At 34.9% G+C, this 18,741-nt stretch overlaps 2 protein-coding genes across 6 annotated transcripts; both read left to right on the plus strand.

The window, feature by feature from the left end:
* Positions 1–10,479: 10,479 nt before the first annotated feature.
* On the plus strand, positions 10,480–14,183 carry LOC140890526 (carboxyl-terminal-processing peptidase 3, chloroplastic). Of its 2 annotated transcripts, none has more exons than XM_073298375.1 (11): positions 10,480–10,934; positions 11,114–11,198; positions 11,474–11,604; positions 11,715–11,880; positions 12,166–12,254; positions 12,337–12,369; positions 12,479–12,598; positions 12,787–12,873; positions 12,968–13,117; positions 13,258–13,365; positions 13,735–14,183. In XM_073298375.1, exons 1-11 carry the CDS (start codon positions 10,596–10,598, stop codon positions 13,981–13,983), a joined length of 1,557 nt encoding a protein of 518 aa, XP_073154476.1. In that variant the 5' UTR covers positions 10,480–10,595; the 3' UTR covers positions 13,984–14,183. The 2 variants fall into 2 exon arrangements, with proteins under 2 accessions (XP_073154476.1, XP_073154477.1); XM_073298376.1 differs by having other exon boundaries at positions 11,117–11,198.
* A 1,471-nt stretch (positions 14,184–15,654) lies between these two features.
* LOC140886732 (zinc finger A20 and AN1 domain-containing stress-associated protein 8-like) lies at positions 15,655–18,660 on the plus strand. 4 transcript variants are annotated; one of them, XR_012151639.1, is made up of 2 exons: positions 15,655–15,786; positions 16,670–16,737. XR_012151639.1 is itself a non-coding variant. In XM_073293493.1 (2 exons), the coding sequence occupies exon 2, from the start codon at positions 17,871–17,873 to the stop codon at positions 18,390–18,392; it is 522 nt and encodes a 173-aa protein (XP_073149594.1). In that variant the 5' UTR covers positions 15,669–15,786; positions 17,860–17,870; the 3' UTR covers positions 18,393–18,660. The 4 variants fall into 4 exon arrangements, 3 of the variants coding, with proteins under 3 accessions (XP_073149594.1, XP_073149593.1, XP_073149595.1); XM_073293493.1 differs by lacking the exon at positions 16,670–16,737 and adding an exon at positions 17,860–18,660 and having other exon boundaries at positions 15,669–15,786; XM_073293492.1 differs by lacking the exons at positions 15,655–15,786; positions 16,670–16,737 and adding exons at positions 15,794–16,289; positions 17,860–18,660.
* Positions 18,661–18,741: the final 81 nt, after the last annotated feature.

The raw sequence follows: 18,741 nt of genomic DNA on the forward strand, positions 1-18,741 counted from the left end.
CGTTCGGTAGCAAAATCATCGACGACCACTTATTATGTGAAGTAAACCTTCATTCACAATCGACGACTGTTTATAATTAAATATAATATTTTTAACTAAGACTGTTGACAATTAGGTTGTATTGTTATTATTATCTTCATTACAGTTTCAAGAATTATCAACGCATGTGTAACGAAAAACTAATTAACGAAACATAATTTTATATAATAAAATGAAATTTTTACAACCTTAATTCTTGAAGTAGTGAATGTTTCCATTCAGCAACCCAAGAGTGCAAGTTAGAGTTAGGGTGATCATAGGCGATTTTCATAAAATTGTAAGAGTAAAAAATTTTCCTAACATGTTTAGACTCTTTCATTAACATTAAACGGCGAACATTTTAATCTTTGAAAATGTCCATGGAATTCGAAATGCGGAGCTTCCTCTTAAATTTTTCCTCTATGCGATCAAGTCTTCTGGCGTCTGACATTCGCCGAGGAGGTATTGGCGCTTGTCTGTATATCCTCAGCTCCTCAATCTTCGACCACGTAGACATTGTCTTCTCATAGACAAAGTCTTCGTACATCCTCTTCACATGTTGTATGTAGTGATTGACGTTGGAACCTTCGCCTGCCATTGGAAAGTGAATGCGAGAGAGGAGAAGAAAATAAAGAGAAGAGTGCAATAGTTTGAGCAGAACGTAATATTACGTAAACACGTAAATGCACTATTTATAGACAAACATTGAAAGTTGCAAATGTGTATTCATCCTTATCGTGAGTAGCCGATGCGATGGGACGTTTTGAATGCATGTTCTCAATTAATACGCTATTATTGGTTGGCGTCTCTTCGGTGAACTAATCGTAAACGTAATTTCGTAAGTACTGTTTACACGCGATTATTATTATTATTATTATCATCATTATTATCTTTATGAAAACAAATGAATTAAACCCTACTGATGGAAGCCAGTTACACACAGGTAAGGTCCGTAAGGACTCTTCTTGTATTACCAACATAAACAACATAGTGGAAAATAGATACTATTTAACATTACAATGCAAGAAAAACAAAACAAATTACTAATGAAAACACGAAATAATACGATATCGGAATGAGAAAAAAATTCTATCAGTACTGATGGAACCCATAATACGTATTTTGAAAATAGATACTATTCTGGGGAGATGTCAAGGAAGAAAGACAGACGATGAGAGTTCAGAGCCTCTCAGAGTGCGTGTACCGGCCTTTTTAACGAATTTCGCCTATAAACATTATATATGTATAATAATATCATAATAACATTAAGATAATAAAGGGAACCTAGTAACCAGCAGACAAAAGAAAAAAATAAAAAATGAACAACGGGACAAAAATAAATATAATTGCGGTTTTTAAATGCTTCGATTTGCGTGTCGTCTTCGGGTTGCACAAAAAGCATGCGCATGCGCATGCGTGCTGAGCCCTTGATATGCGTGTCTTCTTTGGAGTAATATTATTTGGCTGTCGACTGTTAAAAACTTGATATTTGACGTGATCGATTGATATTTATGAGAAGGCCACGTGACAATCCTGTGAATATTTGTACTTTACTTTGCTATATAATCTCGAATACCGCGAAAGTAAAATAGCGATAAAGAATCGAATCCAGATTCAGTAGAGTGTCTTTTTGGGGATGCGCGCTTGAAATTTGCTAAACCCCAAATAATGCTAAACCCTAAACCCTAAATTGAAAACCCTAAACCCTAAATTCCATGATTATGAAATTTGTTCCATGGATATTGTATCATATTATTTCAAAGGTCATGATTGTGATTATTCGAATTTATAAACATGATTACCTTCCTATCATAATGTAAGATTTTGATTAGTGCGACATTTGGTAGAGAAAAAAGTATCGTTCTCACCATTGGATTAAGACTGGAATAATCATGTGCGACCAGAACCTATTCAATATAATGTGATACAACATGATTTGACCAATAATAAACACAGAGAATGGCCATGCTATCGTATCGACCGCTGTCCGACCGAATATAATGATCGATCGACCGAATATATTTCTTTGTCGATCGATTTACGTTGAGCTTGAAAAGGTTCTGTTTTGACTTCTATTTCCCCAACATTTGTATAGGCTTAACCATAGTCCTCTGACCTCTCATAAGTCATAACTAACAAGCATCATCGGCCTCAAAAATAAAATATCATATACAATTTAATCTGAGATTACGATACAATTCAATAATCAGAGATATGCTAAAATTTTTCTAAAAACTTGACATAAAATATATATATTTATTTGTCCTGCTTGAGAGAAAGCATATATGTTTTTCTTTTTTTTAATTTTTATGAAAAACCATCATATAAAAACAAATTTTGTTATTCAACTAAACCAATTGGGTAATGATTATGAATAACGTTATTGCTTACGATTATGATTAAGATTACAGTATTATGTAATATGTATATGTTATTAACTAGTCGACGTTTATGTAATAGGCGACTGATCATTATTTGGCTGTCGACTGTTAAAAACTTGATATTTGACGTGATCGATTGATATTTATGAGAAGGCCACGTGACAATCCTGTGAATATTTGTACTTTAATTTGCTATATAACCTCGAATACCGCGAAAGTAAAATAGCGATAAAGAATCGAATCCAGATTCAGTAGCGTGTCTTTTTGGGGATGCGCGCTTGAAATTGTCAGGTTTCTCCGGACCCGCAATAAGAAACCCTAAACCCCAAATAATGCTAAACCCTAAACCCTAAACCCTAAATTGAAAACCCTAAACCCTAAATTCCATGATTATGAAATTTTTTCCATGGATATTGTATCATATTATTTCAAAGGTCATGATTGTGATTATTCGAATTTATAAACATGATTACCTTCCTATCATAATGTAAGATTTTGATTAGTGCGACATTTGGTAGAGAAGAAAGTATCGTTCTCACCATTGGATTAAGACTGGAATAATCATTTGCGACCAGAACCTATTCAATATAATGTGATACAACATGATTTGATCAATAATAAACACAGAGGATGTCCATGCTATCGTATCGACCTCTGTCCGACCGAATATAATGATCGATCGACCGAATATATTTCTTTGTCGACCGATTTACGTTGAGCTATAAATTTAATTTTTCGGGCTATATATTTATTTCATAATTCGACCCATTTCTAAATACTTCAAATTTTTCTTATCATTTTATAAATTTTCAAACCTTCCCAAGTCATATATTATCTTTCGAGGATCGCGATGTCCTCATTTTCTCAAAGGGGAATGATATTCTGTCAATGTGGACTACGAGAAAATTTGAGGGTTTCTTGGACCAGTGATAATCAAGGTCGGAGGTTCCATGGATGCAAAAATTGAAGGGTGAAAGTCCTGTTTTAATTTTTTTCACTTTTACGGGATTATCTTTATTTCTTATAATTTATTGCTCATTATATTGTTCTAATCTTTTTTGGTCCTATACCCTCCCTTACCGTGGCAGAGTGGTGGATGTAATTTCTTGGCATGGGAAGATCCGCCGATGTGTCGTAGGGCGATGACTATAATTCCCGAGTTGAAATGGAAACTGGCCGTGCTCGAAGATTACAAGAAAAAAGCTGAAAAAGATAACCGAAAGTCCTTGCTTGCTGGTTCATGGTTGATTTTCATTTTGTTTACTTTGTGTTATTGGATTGGAATGTTATATTGAATGCTTGATTATCTCGAAGCTGAATAAAAATGTTATTTTTATAATAATTACAATTTAATTGTAAGGATAAGTACATTGTCAAACATCGATATGCTATTGTCTATTTACTAAATACAATTAATCGAAAACATAGATTACATGACAAGGGAAAATAATAATTCAAAATATATATATGGAAAATGAAACATTAATTGAAGAACTCCATAAGTCTAAATCACCTTCCAAATCACCTTCTCGTTCATTCCCCCGGAGAGAAGGGTGCTTTACAAAAATATTGAGGAGAACAACCAATCACTTTCTCGTTGTAACATGTTGAACCAATCACTTTCTCGTTGTAACATGTTGAACCAATCACTTTCTCGTTGTAAAATGTTGGATTCACATTAGGACACCTCTTGTATTCTTCTCATAATAATGGTCACTAACAACTACCAATAAATACATTTATTTCGGAATTTTATTCGACTAATAATTAATAATAATTATCGGACGCAACTTCATGGCTATTTATATAGCAAAAAAAAAATATGGGATTGGGACCCCAAAAGACTTGACTGTTCGACCATGCTACTCTCAAGACTAATTTCACGGGAATCGGAATCTATCTGTCTTCTTCGGATACATATTCCAAGAAAAAGGAATTTGATTCATTCTCACCGTGACCCGATATGTGGGAATAATTCAATGCATTCGGCGATTATAAGGGGCTATAATTATCATTTATTACTAGCATAACGCATGTATATAAAATAATAATAATAATAATAATAATAATAATAATAATTATTATTATTAATTATTATTATTATTATTATTATTATTATTATTATTATTATTTGAGAAATATATGATAATAAGTTAATAACATATGTAGACTATTTCAAAATTAATTATTTATAATTTTAATGTGTAGGGACAATTTTGGAACAAAAGCTAAAGTGCTCAACCGTATGGTTATGATTATTCACTCACCCCCCCCCCCCCCCAATCTTCTTCTTCTTCTATAAATAAAGATAAAAGGCGTTTAATTTTTCATATTCATATTCACCATTATTAAAAAAAATTTCATCTCTTCATCTCCTTCTTCGTCTTCTACCTACTATTCTACTCTTCTCCTCTCTCGAATATAAAATTACAATAATTAATATTTTATCACTATGATTGTTGTTGATCAACTTATTATGTTGGACATTCCACACCCCGTATAGATTTCTGCCGATGATACCCAACCTGGGTTACAAGTTCCATCCAACTACAATAATACGAGTGGAGTCCTAATTGCAGTCCTACGTATCCTCTGAATTACCTAATAATACAAGAGGAGTCCTAACGCTGCCTGCTACCGCCATGTTCACTTCAAGATGGCAGCTGCATTAGGTTTTTATTCCAAATCGCCTATCTCATCCTGCATGATTTCATGATTTCATGAATCAATGTAAGGCTTTCGAAGATTTAGGCATCAATGGTTTATTTTTGATCGTCGAATAAACCGTTTGAAGGCCGAGATAGGTGGTGAAGAAGAAGTACTGGGATTTGAGTTAAGAAGAATTGTTGCTGCTCCTTGGTAATATCATTTATTTAGGCAATCAGTTTTTTTACACCTAAACCCTAAACCCTAACGTTTGAAAACAACAAAACAGATTTTCGTAATAATTTTCATTTATGTTTATGTGGAATTTTAGCTAGCAATATTTTTTATTAACAAACTTGTACCATTTTAAATTTTTTTTTATACCAACCGACTCTCCTGGATGAATTAGGCTTCGTTAAAACTCTACACTCAAAGCGGTCGAGTTGTTTATATTAACAGTCAACACCATACATTAATCGGTCGACACGTATTTCGCGCACACACTACAAAAGTTAAATACGAATAAAATGCAAATAATAATAAATACGAAAAACCCTAACGTTTGAAAACAACAAAACAGATTTCCGTAATAATTTTCATTTATGTTTGTGGAATTTTAGCTAGCAATAATTTTTATTAACAAACTTGTACCATTTTTTATTTTTTTATTACCAACCGACTCTCCTGGATGAATTAGGCTTCGTTAAAACTCTACACTCAAAGCGGTCGAGTTGTTTATATTAACAGTCGACACCATACATTAATCGGTCGACACGTATTTCGCGCACAAACTACAAAAGTTAAATACGAATAAAATGCAAATAATAATAAATACGAAAAACCCTAACGTTTAAAAACAACAAAACATATTTCCGTAATAATTTTCATTTATGTTTATGTGGAATTTTAGCTAGCAATATTTTTTATTAACAAACTTGTACCATTCTATATTTTTTTTATACCAACCGACTCTCCTGTATGAATTAGGCTTCGTTAGTAACGAATAACGATCGATTGAAAAGAGAAATAAAACTCTACACAAACCGATCGAGTTGGTAATATTAACAGTCGACACCATATATTAATCGGTCGTTGCATGCTGAATGAGTGACAACTAAAAATCAACATCTTCTGCCATACTCCCCAACTGAAGGTATTCTTTTTACTTTTTTCCGTCCACGTTGGGGAATGACTAGAGGCGGCAGCACCAATATTTCCTCCTGCACTGTCCATTCACCTGGTACTGGATAGACAGGGTCCGTATATGCTTCTAACCAATAACGTGTGGTGTAATAATCTGTACAAAATTCATAAACAGAAATATTTGCTTTGTAGGCAGCAGCAATGGCATGTGAACATGGAATCCTGTCAATGTCGAATTTACGGCATGTGCAAGATTTACTCTGTAAATCAATTAACTCGTTGCTTGTGCTACCGTACACGCAATACTTCCCCTCAGTTGCTTCAATTACTTCATATTTTCTAAAAACGATGAAATTCTCATGAACGATCGACTCTATCGCTGGTGTGAGATGTGTAGTTGATGCAACCGCTTCTTGACGATATTTACTTCTCCAGGTTGATGTGATTCTTTGCAGTGCTTCCAATAATGAAATTATTGGAAGCTCCCTCTCCTCACGCAACCTACCATTTATTGATTCCACTCCATTCGTGGTCATGATGGAGTAATGGTTCTCGGTTTGTTTTGCTCTAGACCACCTTTTGGGAGAAGTGTTATCCTCCAAATATTTAGCAACCTCTGGAAATCTCTCTCTCAATTCTGTATACAAGGAATCAAAATCACTTTCCTTGTATGCTTTTGCCACCCGAATGAATAGCTCGGCAGCTCCCTTTTTTTTATTGCTCTTGCCTTTGATGTTTTGTGACATGTGCCACATACAAAACACATGATGTGCACGATTGTATAAAGATGCAACTGCATTTATGATGCCCTGGTGTCTATCTGATATTATCACCAATTCGTCATCGTCCTCTACTATGATTTTCAATCTGCTTAGAAACCAAAACCATGACTCAGAGCTTTTCTTGTCGACAACACCCCATGCAATGGGAAATTGGTGGTGATTTCCGTCCTGTGCGGTTGCTACAAGTAGCACACCGTCATACTTTCCTTTCAAGAATGTACCATCAATGCAGACAACTTTTCTCATGAATTTGTATCCCGTAATACATGCACCATATTTCAAGAACATGTATTTAAATCTTTTTTCTTCATCGACTTCTAAATCCATGAAACTAACAACATTTACTTTCTCAACCATTTTAAAAAATGATGGCAACTTCCTAAAATTCTCAACAGAATCGCCCATCATGGTGTTAAGGGCCAGTTCTTTACCTCTACGTGCCTTGAAGTATGATACTTGAACTCCCTGATTATGCATCATTGTGATTATTGATTTCGGCACAGGTGTAGTCCTTTGACCACCGAAATTTTCTAGCAACACAGCTGACACTAACCCAGAAGTAGCCTGTCGATTTTTTATAGTCATGCGCATCAAGTCACATGTGTGAATGTTACAATATGTTCGAACGTTAAAACATGTTGAGTGTGGATCTTTCTTTGCACCTCGAATCCTCCAAGTACAACTATCAGCAGCACATCGAACATCATACACAGACTTGTTAGATTTCACTATTTTGAACTCAAAAGATGACTTTATTGCAAGTCGGGACAATTCAATTTGAAATTCTGCCTTATTGAAAATACCTGCCCAATTGAAATGTTGGATCCATCACGGAATGAGTAGGTACCATTGCCACATGACTCAGCTCTATCTACCAACGGAATTCTCTTACGGATCCGATGTCCATTTAGATACCCTTCCGGCTCGGACTCAGACCGTCTTAATTGCTGCTGGTGTAATGAAGGTTCTCCTAAAATTAAAGGATCTTCAAGTTGTTCGAATGGACAAGACACGTTGAAATTCTCAGTTGTTTCCTTATCATTCTCGTTAGGAATGACAAAAAATCCATCAAAGTATTTGTCATTATGATTCAACCCCCCCACAGGACAAGACACGTTGACATTCTCAGTTGTTTCCTTATCATTCTCGTTAGGAATGACAAAATCTCCACCAAAGTATTCATCATTATGATTCAACCCTGCCACAGGACAAGACATGTTGGCATTCTCAGTTGTTTCCTTATCATTCTCGTTAGGAATGACAAAATCTCCATCGAAGTATTCGTTATTACGATTCAACCCTCCAACATTTACATCCAACGATCTGTCACGATCCTCGTCTTCACCATCAAGACCCCGCATTTCATTGCATGATCTACCACAATCAGCGACTTTACAATTGCCACATGTATCATCTCCATCTAACAACAAATTCCTCCCAATACGATTGATCCCCCCAACAGTTTCATCCATCGATCTGTCACAAACATCAAATGATTGTTCAAAATTAGCGATGTTATTAAATGTCATGCTATCATTACTGAGGTGCTGAGTGCTTTCAAATGCATGCACCTCGTAGTCCAGTCCAACGTTCACTTCCTCTTCTTCCACCATAACATTCAGCACAGGTCTCTTGTCTGGGGCACCAAAGTAAAGGTACGCACGCAGAGTTCTATCATCCTTAATATAAAAGGGAGGAGGATGGCAATTAGGAACAATCGGCAAATAGCTGAATTTGGTTCTGTTAATATCACATGCCAAATCCAAAATTTTAACAACCTCATTCTTAAAGGATTCGAAATTGCATGTCTCATCGTCCACTGTGATTAAATCCCATTTACAACTTTCATATGAAGACCATTTGAAAACATCGTGCTCATCCCGTATCCACTTTCCATTACATTGAAGGACAATATTACTGATTGTCATAACCTATAAAAATAATTAGATTAAGCAACTTTCAAAAAGAAAAAATAAATACACATGCGTTTTAAGAAATTTTATTTGAATTACGAAGACAACATTGTCATGTCCAAAAGGTCGCCATGCTTTACATATCAACCGAGATTTCATAATAATGGTCGAAATAATATTATGCCAACGGTGGAAACTACTCAAAGTCTTGTAGTGCAGTCTATACGCTTGAAAGAGCAGTCGAAATGATTCAAAAATCAGTCGATATTGGAGGGTATAAATCGTACTAATTATATGCAAACGGTCAGGTTGACTAAACCATTGCATTCTACAACAGCCGGCACTACAACAAGTCGGTCGATCATTACAATAAGTCGGTGGAGATTCATGAAATAGCAGTCGAGATTACGGTCGGTATGACTTTACAAAATGCATTCTTCCTTGGTCGACGTTACAAAGAGACAGTCGAGCAATAGCCTATGTCGGTCGACCAATTGTAAACCACTCAAATTTCTTCCCCGATCCAACAACAATATAGTTACTACTAGAGTCGATACAAATATTTATTAAACATTTAGCATTAAAGACATTATTGTAAAACATATACACTGAAAAATAAAAGATAAATGTCATTTAACATAACAAAAATAAAAGAAAGGGGGCAGATTTGGAGCATTAATGATATTGCTTACTTTTTGTTTCCTCTTGGAAAATACGAGGGATAAAAAAAGGGAAAGAGTTTGTTTGGTACAGGTGTGGGACTTTAAAGCAGAGTGGTCCAGTTGGAAGGAAGTTTCTGAGAATATTTTGGTCGGAGAAAGGGGGGTCCCGGTAGAAAAGGAGCTGCGTTTGCACAGCAGGGGAATACGCACAAAAAAACAAAAAAAAAACAGGCCCCACGAATATATGGTCGAGATAAAGGATTACCTAACCATTAACTAATCTGAGCTGGCACCACTTAAGAAATTAAGACGCATATTTAAGGGCCAAATAAAACAGTACATTAAATGAGTTCCTTTGACTTAAAAAAAAACACGCGAGTCCCTTTGACTTAAAAAAAAATAAGACCGAGCCTATATATTTAAATGCCCCACCTTTCTGGGCTTACATATGTGTAAATAGTGACAAACGAGTATCCAACAAAAAACATTAAATAATTAAAAAAAAAAGACAATCCCTCTACGTTACGTAGTTTCAATCTTAAATTTTTACTCAATTATGCCCATTTTTTTAAATCTTTGAAGAAGGTCAAGTGCAACACACTACGATAAAAATAATATTTTTAGTATAAAAAATAATATTTTTTTCATCAATTTTATTAAATAAAATATTTTTTTAATTAAAAAATTGATCATCCTGAAAAAAAAAACTAAAAAATTGATCATGATATTATTTAATAATAAATTTTTAGAAATATGAAATACTCATGTGTACAATAATATTTTAAAATTTTATTGTTTATAATTTTCATCAATTTTGGCCACATATATTTCAAGCCACAAATTATGCATTTCTTGATTCCGTGAACTGTTTCCACGAAGATACTCTGTTAGTAGTACACGCAACAGGCTTAGCCACCGCAAGGCTGAAAGATTCATGTGGATCCCACTCCAGAAACTACAACACAATATAAAGATGCCACCTCTCTTGTATATTCTAATGCCTCTTAATCGTTGATTCTCAAATAGCAGGAAGAAAATTAGTTTCTTCCCATGAATATGGAAGTTCTTCGCTCAAATCTTGATCCTAGCCCGTCTGTTTTCTCTCCATTTTGTGAATTCCACAAAAAACCCACCTCCAAAGCTCTATTTTCTTGGAAACAGGGGAACTGCAGGACCCATAAAAGTAGAATCAAGATTGTTCATTGTTTGGAACAGGAAAATTCTAGTGCAAAATCCAAGAATATACGTGTTTTAGGTTTGAACGAAGACTTGGTTAGAAGAGTAGGGGGAGGTGTTCTTGGATTTGCTGCTGCAGCCTCCTTGTGCTGTGATTCGCCTTCTTTTGCTGAGTCCCTGACTGTTGCTTTTCCTGTTTCTCACACGCGTGAGGTGATCGAGTTCTTGAATTTTTTGCATCTTTTTAATAACACTTTAATTCTTGTGATTTTATTTTATTTTTTTATGTCGTGGGAACCCGGGCTAATGCAATGACGTGTCAACCCGTGGCCACTACCCTTTTTTGTGATAGTTTTACTCTCTTGTGGGAGACTTGATTGAGGTTGTTATAGCAGGTGAATACAGTCCAAAGAACGCTGGTGGAGACTTGGGGATTGATCAGGGAGACCTTCATTGATCCTACTTTCAATCATCAAGGTGACAATAGCAAGGTTTTTATTTTGTTTTGTTTGTACATATTGGAAACATTGTTAGAGGAGACAACGAGGTTGAATTTTTTTTGCATTCTTGAATCAAGAATTGACTCCATGGTTTGATGCAACCATTTGAAAAGGGATTTTAAGTAGTCAAGAAACGTTTTTAATTCCGTCGTTTGAATGTTTCAATATTCTATCGAGTCTGGAAGCAACTGATTTAGAAGAATCCTTGTTAGTTCCATTTCAAATTATAAAAGATCATATATATATATACAGATTGGGACTTGAAACTGCAACAAACAATGGTTGAAATGTATCCACTGAGATCAGAAGAAGCGGCATATGGCAAGATCAAGGGAATGCTTTCAACTCTTGGAGATCCTTTTACGCGTATTGTCAGTCCTAAGGTAATAAACCCGAAAGTCCCCAAAAATCATGCTCGGAAGTCGGAACTCTCTTGGTTTTCATATAATTCTGTGAAGGATTTGTTCTAATCACTGCTGGTTATTAAATGTAGGAATATCAAAGTTTTAGAATTGGAAGCGATGGAAATTTACAAGGTGTTGGTTTATTTATCAACTCTGAACCGACGACCGGGCATCTGGTTGTGTTATCATGCATAGAGAATAGCCCAGCAGCACGTGCTGGAATACATGAAGGAGATGAATTAGTTGAGATAAATGGTACCTTTTTCAAGGATTAACTCTCAGTTCTCTCAAAAGTAGGACTTTCGAGACGGTCTCGCGGATTTTTATCCGTGAGACTGATCAACTCTACCCATTTTACAATAAAAAGTAATACTTTTGGTATAAAAAGTAATACTTTTTCATGGGTGACCCAAATAGAGGACCCGTCTCACTAAATTGGGCCATGAGACTGTCTCAAAAGAGTGTCTTGCCTTTCTTTCAAACTATCAGATGAAGTATCAATGCTCTGAAAGTCTCTTCATTGTCTTTGAGGGACTTCAGGTGAACGACTCGATGGAGTGGCTAGTGAAACAGCGGCTCAAAAACTCAGAGGCCGTGTTGGAACAACTGTTACCGTAAAACTTAACAGTGTGAGCATTTTTTTTTTCTTTTTCTTGATTCAGATTATCAACATCATGGTACATATTCCTTAATTATTGTACCATTTATCAGGTTAATGACACGGGGAGTGCTTGTGTCAAGGAGGTATACAACCAAATCCTATCCTTGTGTGCTTTGAATTCACTCCTAGATGCAATAAATCTTACACAAGATGTAGATTTTCGCTCAATACAATATGATGATTTTTACTTAGATAAAATTGCCCCGCGAAGTTATCAAGCTTTCACCTATCTCTAGTGCCATCCTCTCCCACTTAACACCTGATGGGCATCTGTCAAAGACGGGATATGTGAAGCTGTCAACTTTCTCTCAGGTAGTTGCTGAAATAAAATCTGTTTTTTTCGAGTGAAATGCCAAATATAGAGTATAAAATCTGTTTTAGTGGTGAATATGAAGAACCAAGAAAGTAGTTGTCTCCTCTCCCCACCAGTGGTTTTCATGATGAGCATGGAGAGGGTAAAGGCTGTTCAAAAGAATAAACACAATGTTCAAATATAACAGACTGCTGCAGCAGAGATGGAAGACACAGTACATGAGATGGAGAAGCAAGGCGTGCAATCCTACATTTTGGATCTACGAAACAATCCAGTGAGTTCTTGGGTACCCTTTTTCATCTGAATCCAATTTATTTGGCTAAGAATGCTGATTGGGTTGTTGATTCATTCTCCTTGAAATTTTGTAGGGTGGTTTGGTAAAAGCGGGACTAGATGTTGCTCAAATTTGGCTCGACGGAACGGAGACTTTGGTGAACACTATTGATAGGGAGGGAAACATGTTGCCTATCAACATGATCAATGGTCATGCTTTAACACGAGATCCTCTTGTTGTACTAGTGAGTTCTCCCTTCTAGCTGTTGCAGATATTACCCAGAACACATCGTTTCTTTGACTGTGTGTTGCATCTAAGTGGAAAGTCGGTGTTTTTTTCTCGGGAAGTAGAAAGTAACCAAACCCGGTCTTCTCTTAAAAACAGGTGAATGAAGAGAGTGCAAGTGCAAGTGAGATTCTCGCAGGGGCCCTTCACGACAATGGCAGAGCACTTCTTGTTGGGCATAGAACTTTTGGCAAAGGAAAAATTCAGGTTAAGCTTCGCTTACCATTTTCAGACGACATGAGGCCTACCTGCAAGCTAGGAAAATCACTGTTAAAAATGGGCCAAAAAATAGACAGAAGATCTTGATATCTCTGAAAGTACAATATGCCACAAGATATGTTTTATGTTCAAGCTATATAACTTGTTTTGTCTGGTTCCTGATATCCACATTTTGCAAAAACTAAGGAAATATTTGGTTTTGTTTCTGAAAATTCTTTTCTTACCTTCAGAAACAAAAACCAACCTGCCTCTGCATTATCATTCTCTCGTCCGAAATTTCATCTTCACTTTACTATCTTACCAATCACTTTCTTAAACAAGGCTTTGAAACTAATTAAACTGGAATCTTTGATGCAGAGTGTAACGCAGCTACACGATGGATCAGCCCTTTTCATCACGGTGGCCAAGTATCTATCTCCTGCGCTCCACGACATTGATCAGGTTGGCATTGCACCAGACGTACAATGCTCAACTGATATCCTCAATTCACCCAGAGACTATTTCAATCGTAAAAACTCTGCCAAATCCTTGGAAAGTGATTCTTGTGTACTGTTAGCCGAGCATCAGCTTGATGATATCCAACTATTACAAGGCTCAGCTTCTTGATTCATTCATTCGATGAATCACTCAGCATTCAAATTATTGTTGCTCAGCTTGATTATTGTTATCATTATCATTAGCATTGTATATTGTGGATGAAGAAATTTAAAGCTTACCACCAAGAAGCTTAATTATGTATGATAAATTGTGTATGTACAATGGTGATCTTAGAATTTAATGTGAATTTATGATTATGGTTCCAATTTTTTGTTTGAAATCCGAAAGAAATAACAGTTTCTGTCCATATCTTGGCTTTGTCTATGCTAGTGCCTATGATGATCTCAAATGCCAAAACAAATTGATCGTTGGATCCTCATTTGGGCAGTGTCCGTCCGAATGGGACAAATTAAAGTATATGAATATATAAAAGAAAATATTGATGGTGCAGTGACTTTTACACTAAATAAATATGTGAAAAATACTATTTAATATTAATGTACAAATCATACATAAGTACAAAATATGTTGTGTAATTAAAACAAATAATTTCTGTTAATCTAATGAATGACAAAAGGAGAGGCTACTAAACTTCACAAATTTTTCACAACACTTTAATTTTCATTTGCGATTTCGTGACGACTTAAAATATCGGTGAATTATTTTGTTTTGTTTTGTTTTGTTTTTTAGTTGAAGGAAGATTGTTATGATATAATTAAATTCGAAACCTTATCTCAATTTGAAACATTAATATTAGATTGACTAATAGTCGTATCGTTGTTTGTAAACTAATATTATGAAATGTTTTCCTATTATTTTATCACTATAATTGCCATAATCACTTTATATTTACATATTAATTGCGTATGCAAGATTGTCATGTACACTATTATAGTTCTAATTATAAAAAATTATTTCTGATATTTTACAGCTCTAAACGCAATAGTTTGAATACACAAAAATGATTTTGATTTTTGAAGTCACATCTATCAAATTAAGCTTATATAGCAAATTAATTCGATAGGTGGGTTCCTTATTGTAGGTAGTTGGGCTATGAACAAGAAGCTTCCTCCTATATCTAAAACCTTGGTTATATTTCCTTTTGATACCTATTTTATTTTAGTTTTTATATCTACCAACTATTATTAGTATTATTATTATTATTTATTTTTTTGTTATGCCTATCTCATTATTGCACATCTACTTTTATGTTTTAATATTATATTTTACATTATCATTATAATATTTAAATGAATACGCTTTATATATTACAATTTGGACATACTTTATATAAAAAAATTAACATTATTGGGATTATTATGCTAATTTGTTTATAATTTTTATGTGTTACCAATTTAATATTTTCCCAATTATTCCGATTATCATAAATAATTTATTTAATTAAATTCAATCTTTTTCTGAACACAAAAACTCTTGTGAGACGGTACATATCTCTTAATTGAGTTACCCATAAAAAAATATTATTTTTATGATAAATATAAATAGGATTAACATGTCTATGAGTCCATTTCATAAATACAGATATATGAGACTATCTCACAAAAACATATTCACTCTTAAACATATTAAACATAGAAAACTCTCAAGCAAACATATTTTTTAATAAATAAAAATAATAGAAATGAAAAAGGAACAATAATATTTACTTCCAAACGAAGCCAAATTGTTCATATTAATTATTTTATTATATATATATATTCAAAAAATGAATCTCTTCTACGAATTTCAAAGAGATACAAAGAAAGATTGGTCATTGATTAAAAAGTTAAAACTCTTCTCTGTATTGTTCTCTCTCTTCCTTCTTTTTCTTTCTACTCCTCTCAAACCGTTCCAATTATCCCTTAATCTGAGGTACTCTCGAGGTTTTTGGGCTTTTTAATCTGTTGTTTTTGGCAAAAATTTGACTTCGTTTTTGTGATCTGCTCATGGGTTTTGTTCATTCAGTAAAAAGATTGAATCTTCTGCTCGTATTCCTTTTCTTGTTGGTCGGGATATAGTCTAAAATTGTTGGGTTGATTTTGAGAAGTCAAGATCGGGATGAAGCTTCGTCGTTTGTTAAATTTTGGAGATGAAAATTTTCTCTGCGTGTCTGCTGGCTTTTGCTTTCTTTCTTATTTCGTGTGGATTGACTGTTATTTGTTTTGTGCGCTTACTTTTATTTTATTGCATTAATAATCATGCTGCTTATGGAAGTCTTACGATCTTTATGACTGTCAAATCTTTTTCACCTATGGAATTACTCTTTGGGTTTCGAACTAAATGATTTTGAGAAAGGTGCAAATCTAGGATTTTTATGAGGCCATGGATTTCTGGTAATTTTTTAAAAAGGGAAATGGGGTCAATTTTGCCTGTAGGTAAGTTATGGGATTTGTTATCTAGCGTTTGGGCTGTAGGGACTTCGAGAAAAAATGGAAGCTTGGTTATTTTTGAAGTTATTGCAAATATACATCTGTGATTCTTTTACCAATCCTTTGGATTCCTTCTCTTGTTAGTCTTTTTTTCGGAATTTTGACCGTTCTTTGCTGTCCATTTTCAGCAAGTCGAAGAAGATGGGTTAATAATTGGTCGTGTTTTATCCTTCTTTTACTTGCAATTTAATGGTTATCAAACATTTTGGCTCTAAAAAAGCGCATTACTTTGTGATTATTTATTATTATTCACGTGATGGATAATTAAGTATCATGTTTATTTCATCAACAATTTAGTCATTTACTTTATGTCTTGAAATTTTCAGTTTTGCAATAGTTGAATGATTTGAACAATTTGTGCAAATTATCATAAATTTTGAACTGGTAAACGATTCAGTATCGCATCCTATTTTATTGACTTTACATTATCTGCTGATATAAGTAAGTAGTCCTTGTCTTGTCTTGGTAGTTTAACGTGCGTCTGGATTTGTCCCAGATTATAGTTCTTGATTTGTAACGATGCAAGAACGGTAGATGGATTAAGTTCTAGCTTTGTCTGCGGACCTTATCATTTCTCTTCATTTAACTTTCTTAAGCACTTAAAGTCTGATTTGTTATTGGGTCAATAACTTTACTCTTTTTCAGACAGTTTTTTGCTCTTTTGTAAACCCTTATCTTCTTTTATAGTTTCGGATTGCTCAACTAGAGTGGCTACTTTATTGAATTGTGTGTTGATGGAAGATATGTGCTCAATGCATGTGGTCTCAACAATCATGCAGCACAACTATGCAGTTGCTCCATCAGAAAGTGTCTTTTGCGTATCTGAATTGGTTCTGCTTCTTTTTTCCTTTCTTTTGAAGCAAGAACGCTTTAAAAAGTTTTTGTATAGAAACTCTTTTGTTGAGCTGAATGATTTTGTATCCAAGCTCACTTGATTTTGTATCCAAACTCTTAAGTTCTAGCTTTGTCTGCGGACCTTATCATTTCACTTCATTTAACTTTCTTAAGCACTTAAAGTTTGATTTGTTTCTATAGAGTTTGGGTCAATAACTTTACTCTTTTTCAGACAGTTTTTTGCTCTTTTGTAAACCCTTATCTTCTTTTATAGTTTCGGATTGCTCAACTAGAGTGGCTACTTTATTGAATTGTGTGTTGATGGAAGATATGTGCTCAATGCATGTGGTCTCAACAATCATGCAACACAACTATGCAGTTGCTCCATCAGAAAGTGTCTTTTGCGTATCTTAATTGGTTCTGTTTCTTTTTTCCTTTCTTTTGAAGCAAGAACGCTTTAAAAAGTTTTTGTATAGAAACTCTTTTGTTGAGCTGAATGATTTTGTATCTAAGCTCACTTGATTTGGGAATTAAATTTGGATCAGAATGTTGTAGATTAATGCAATCGTGTTTCATCTCTCACGTGAGAATTTTTCTTGGGGAAATGCTATTGCCCTTTACTTCTGATGCATTTCTTGAATAGCCTTATGCACATTGAGTGTGTGTTATGTCGAAATATCAGGACTTACAGGAATGGAGTCTTCTAAAGAAACTGGTTGCCAAGTTCCCGAAGGCCCGATTCTTTGCATTAACAACTGTGGCTTCTTCGGAAGTGCAGCTACCATGAATATGTGCTCCAAGTGCCATAAAGATATGGTATTGCAACAACAGCAGGCGAGTCTTGCAGCCTCATCGATTGAGAACTTAGTTAATGCTAGTTCAAGTAGTGCCAACGAGAAAGAACCAGTTCTTGCTGATATGGTGAACACGGAAGCTGGAGCAGTAGAATTGAAAGCTTCTTTTTCAGAGTCATCCTCCGAGTTGATGTCAGGCAAGAGTTCAGATATGAAGGCAGTAGAAGGGCCCAAACGATGCACTTCTTGCCGCAAGCGTGTGGGTTTAACGGGATTCAGTTGTAAGTGTGGGCACCTATTCTGTTCGGTTCACCGGTACTCTGACAAACACGACTGCCAATTTGATTACCGGACTGCTGCTCAGGATGCTATAGCGAAAGCGAATCCACTTGTGAAAGGTGAAAAGCTTGAGAAGATCTAGAAGTTTATGAAATGAAGTAAGCTGCTTTCTCGTTATATGTTATCTGTGCGTTCTCATATAAGTTGATCAGTTGTCTTAATAGGACTCTGGTGGTGTTGTGGGGGCGAGTTACCGCAAGAAAATGGGTGGTATCATTGTGATTTCATTGGGATATATTGAGTCCAGTGTCGCTGCCAATTGGGTAGTGATTAGTTTGGTTTGCTACAGTGTGTAAGTTATTTGCTGGATGAATGACATTATTGTTGTGAAATTTGCAACTTGCTCTTCATGTATTGTGCATTTTTTTCGCACCTGGACAGGTTCAGACCCATCCCTGTATATGGTCTGGTGGGTCTGTATCCTATTCGTG

The sequence above is a fragment of the Henckelia pumila genome, chromosome 3 (assembly GCF_033568475.1).
Source record: "Henckelia pumila isolate YLH828 chromosome 3, ASM3356847v2, whole genome shotgun sequence".
NCBI lineage: Eukaryota > Viridiplantae > Streptophyta > Magnoliopsida > Lamiales > Gesneriaceae > Henckelia > Henckelia pumila.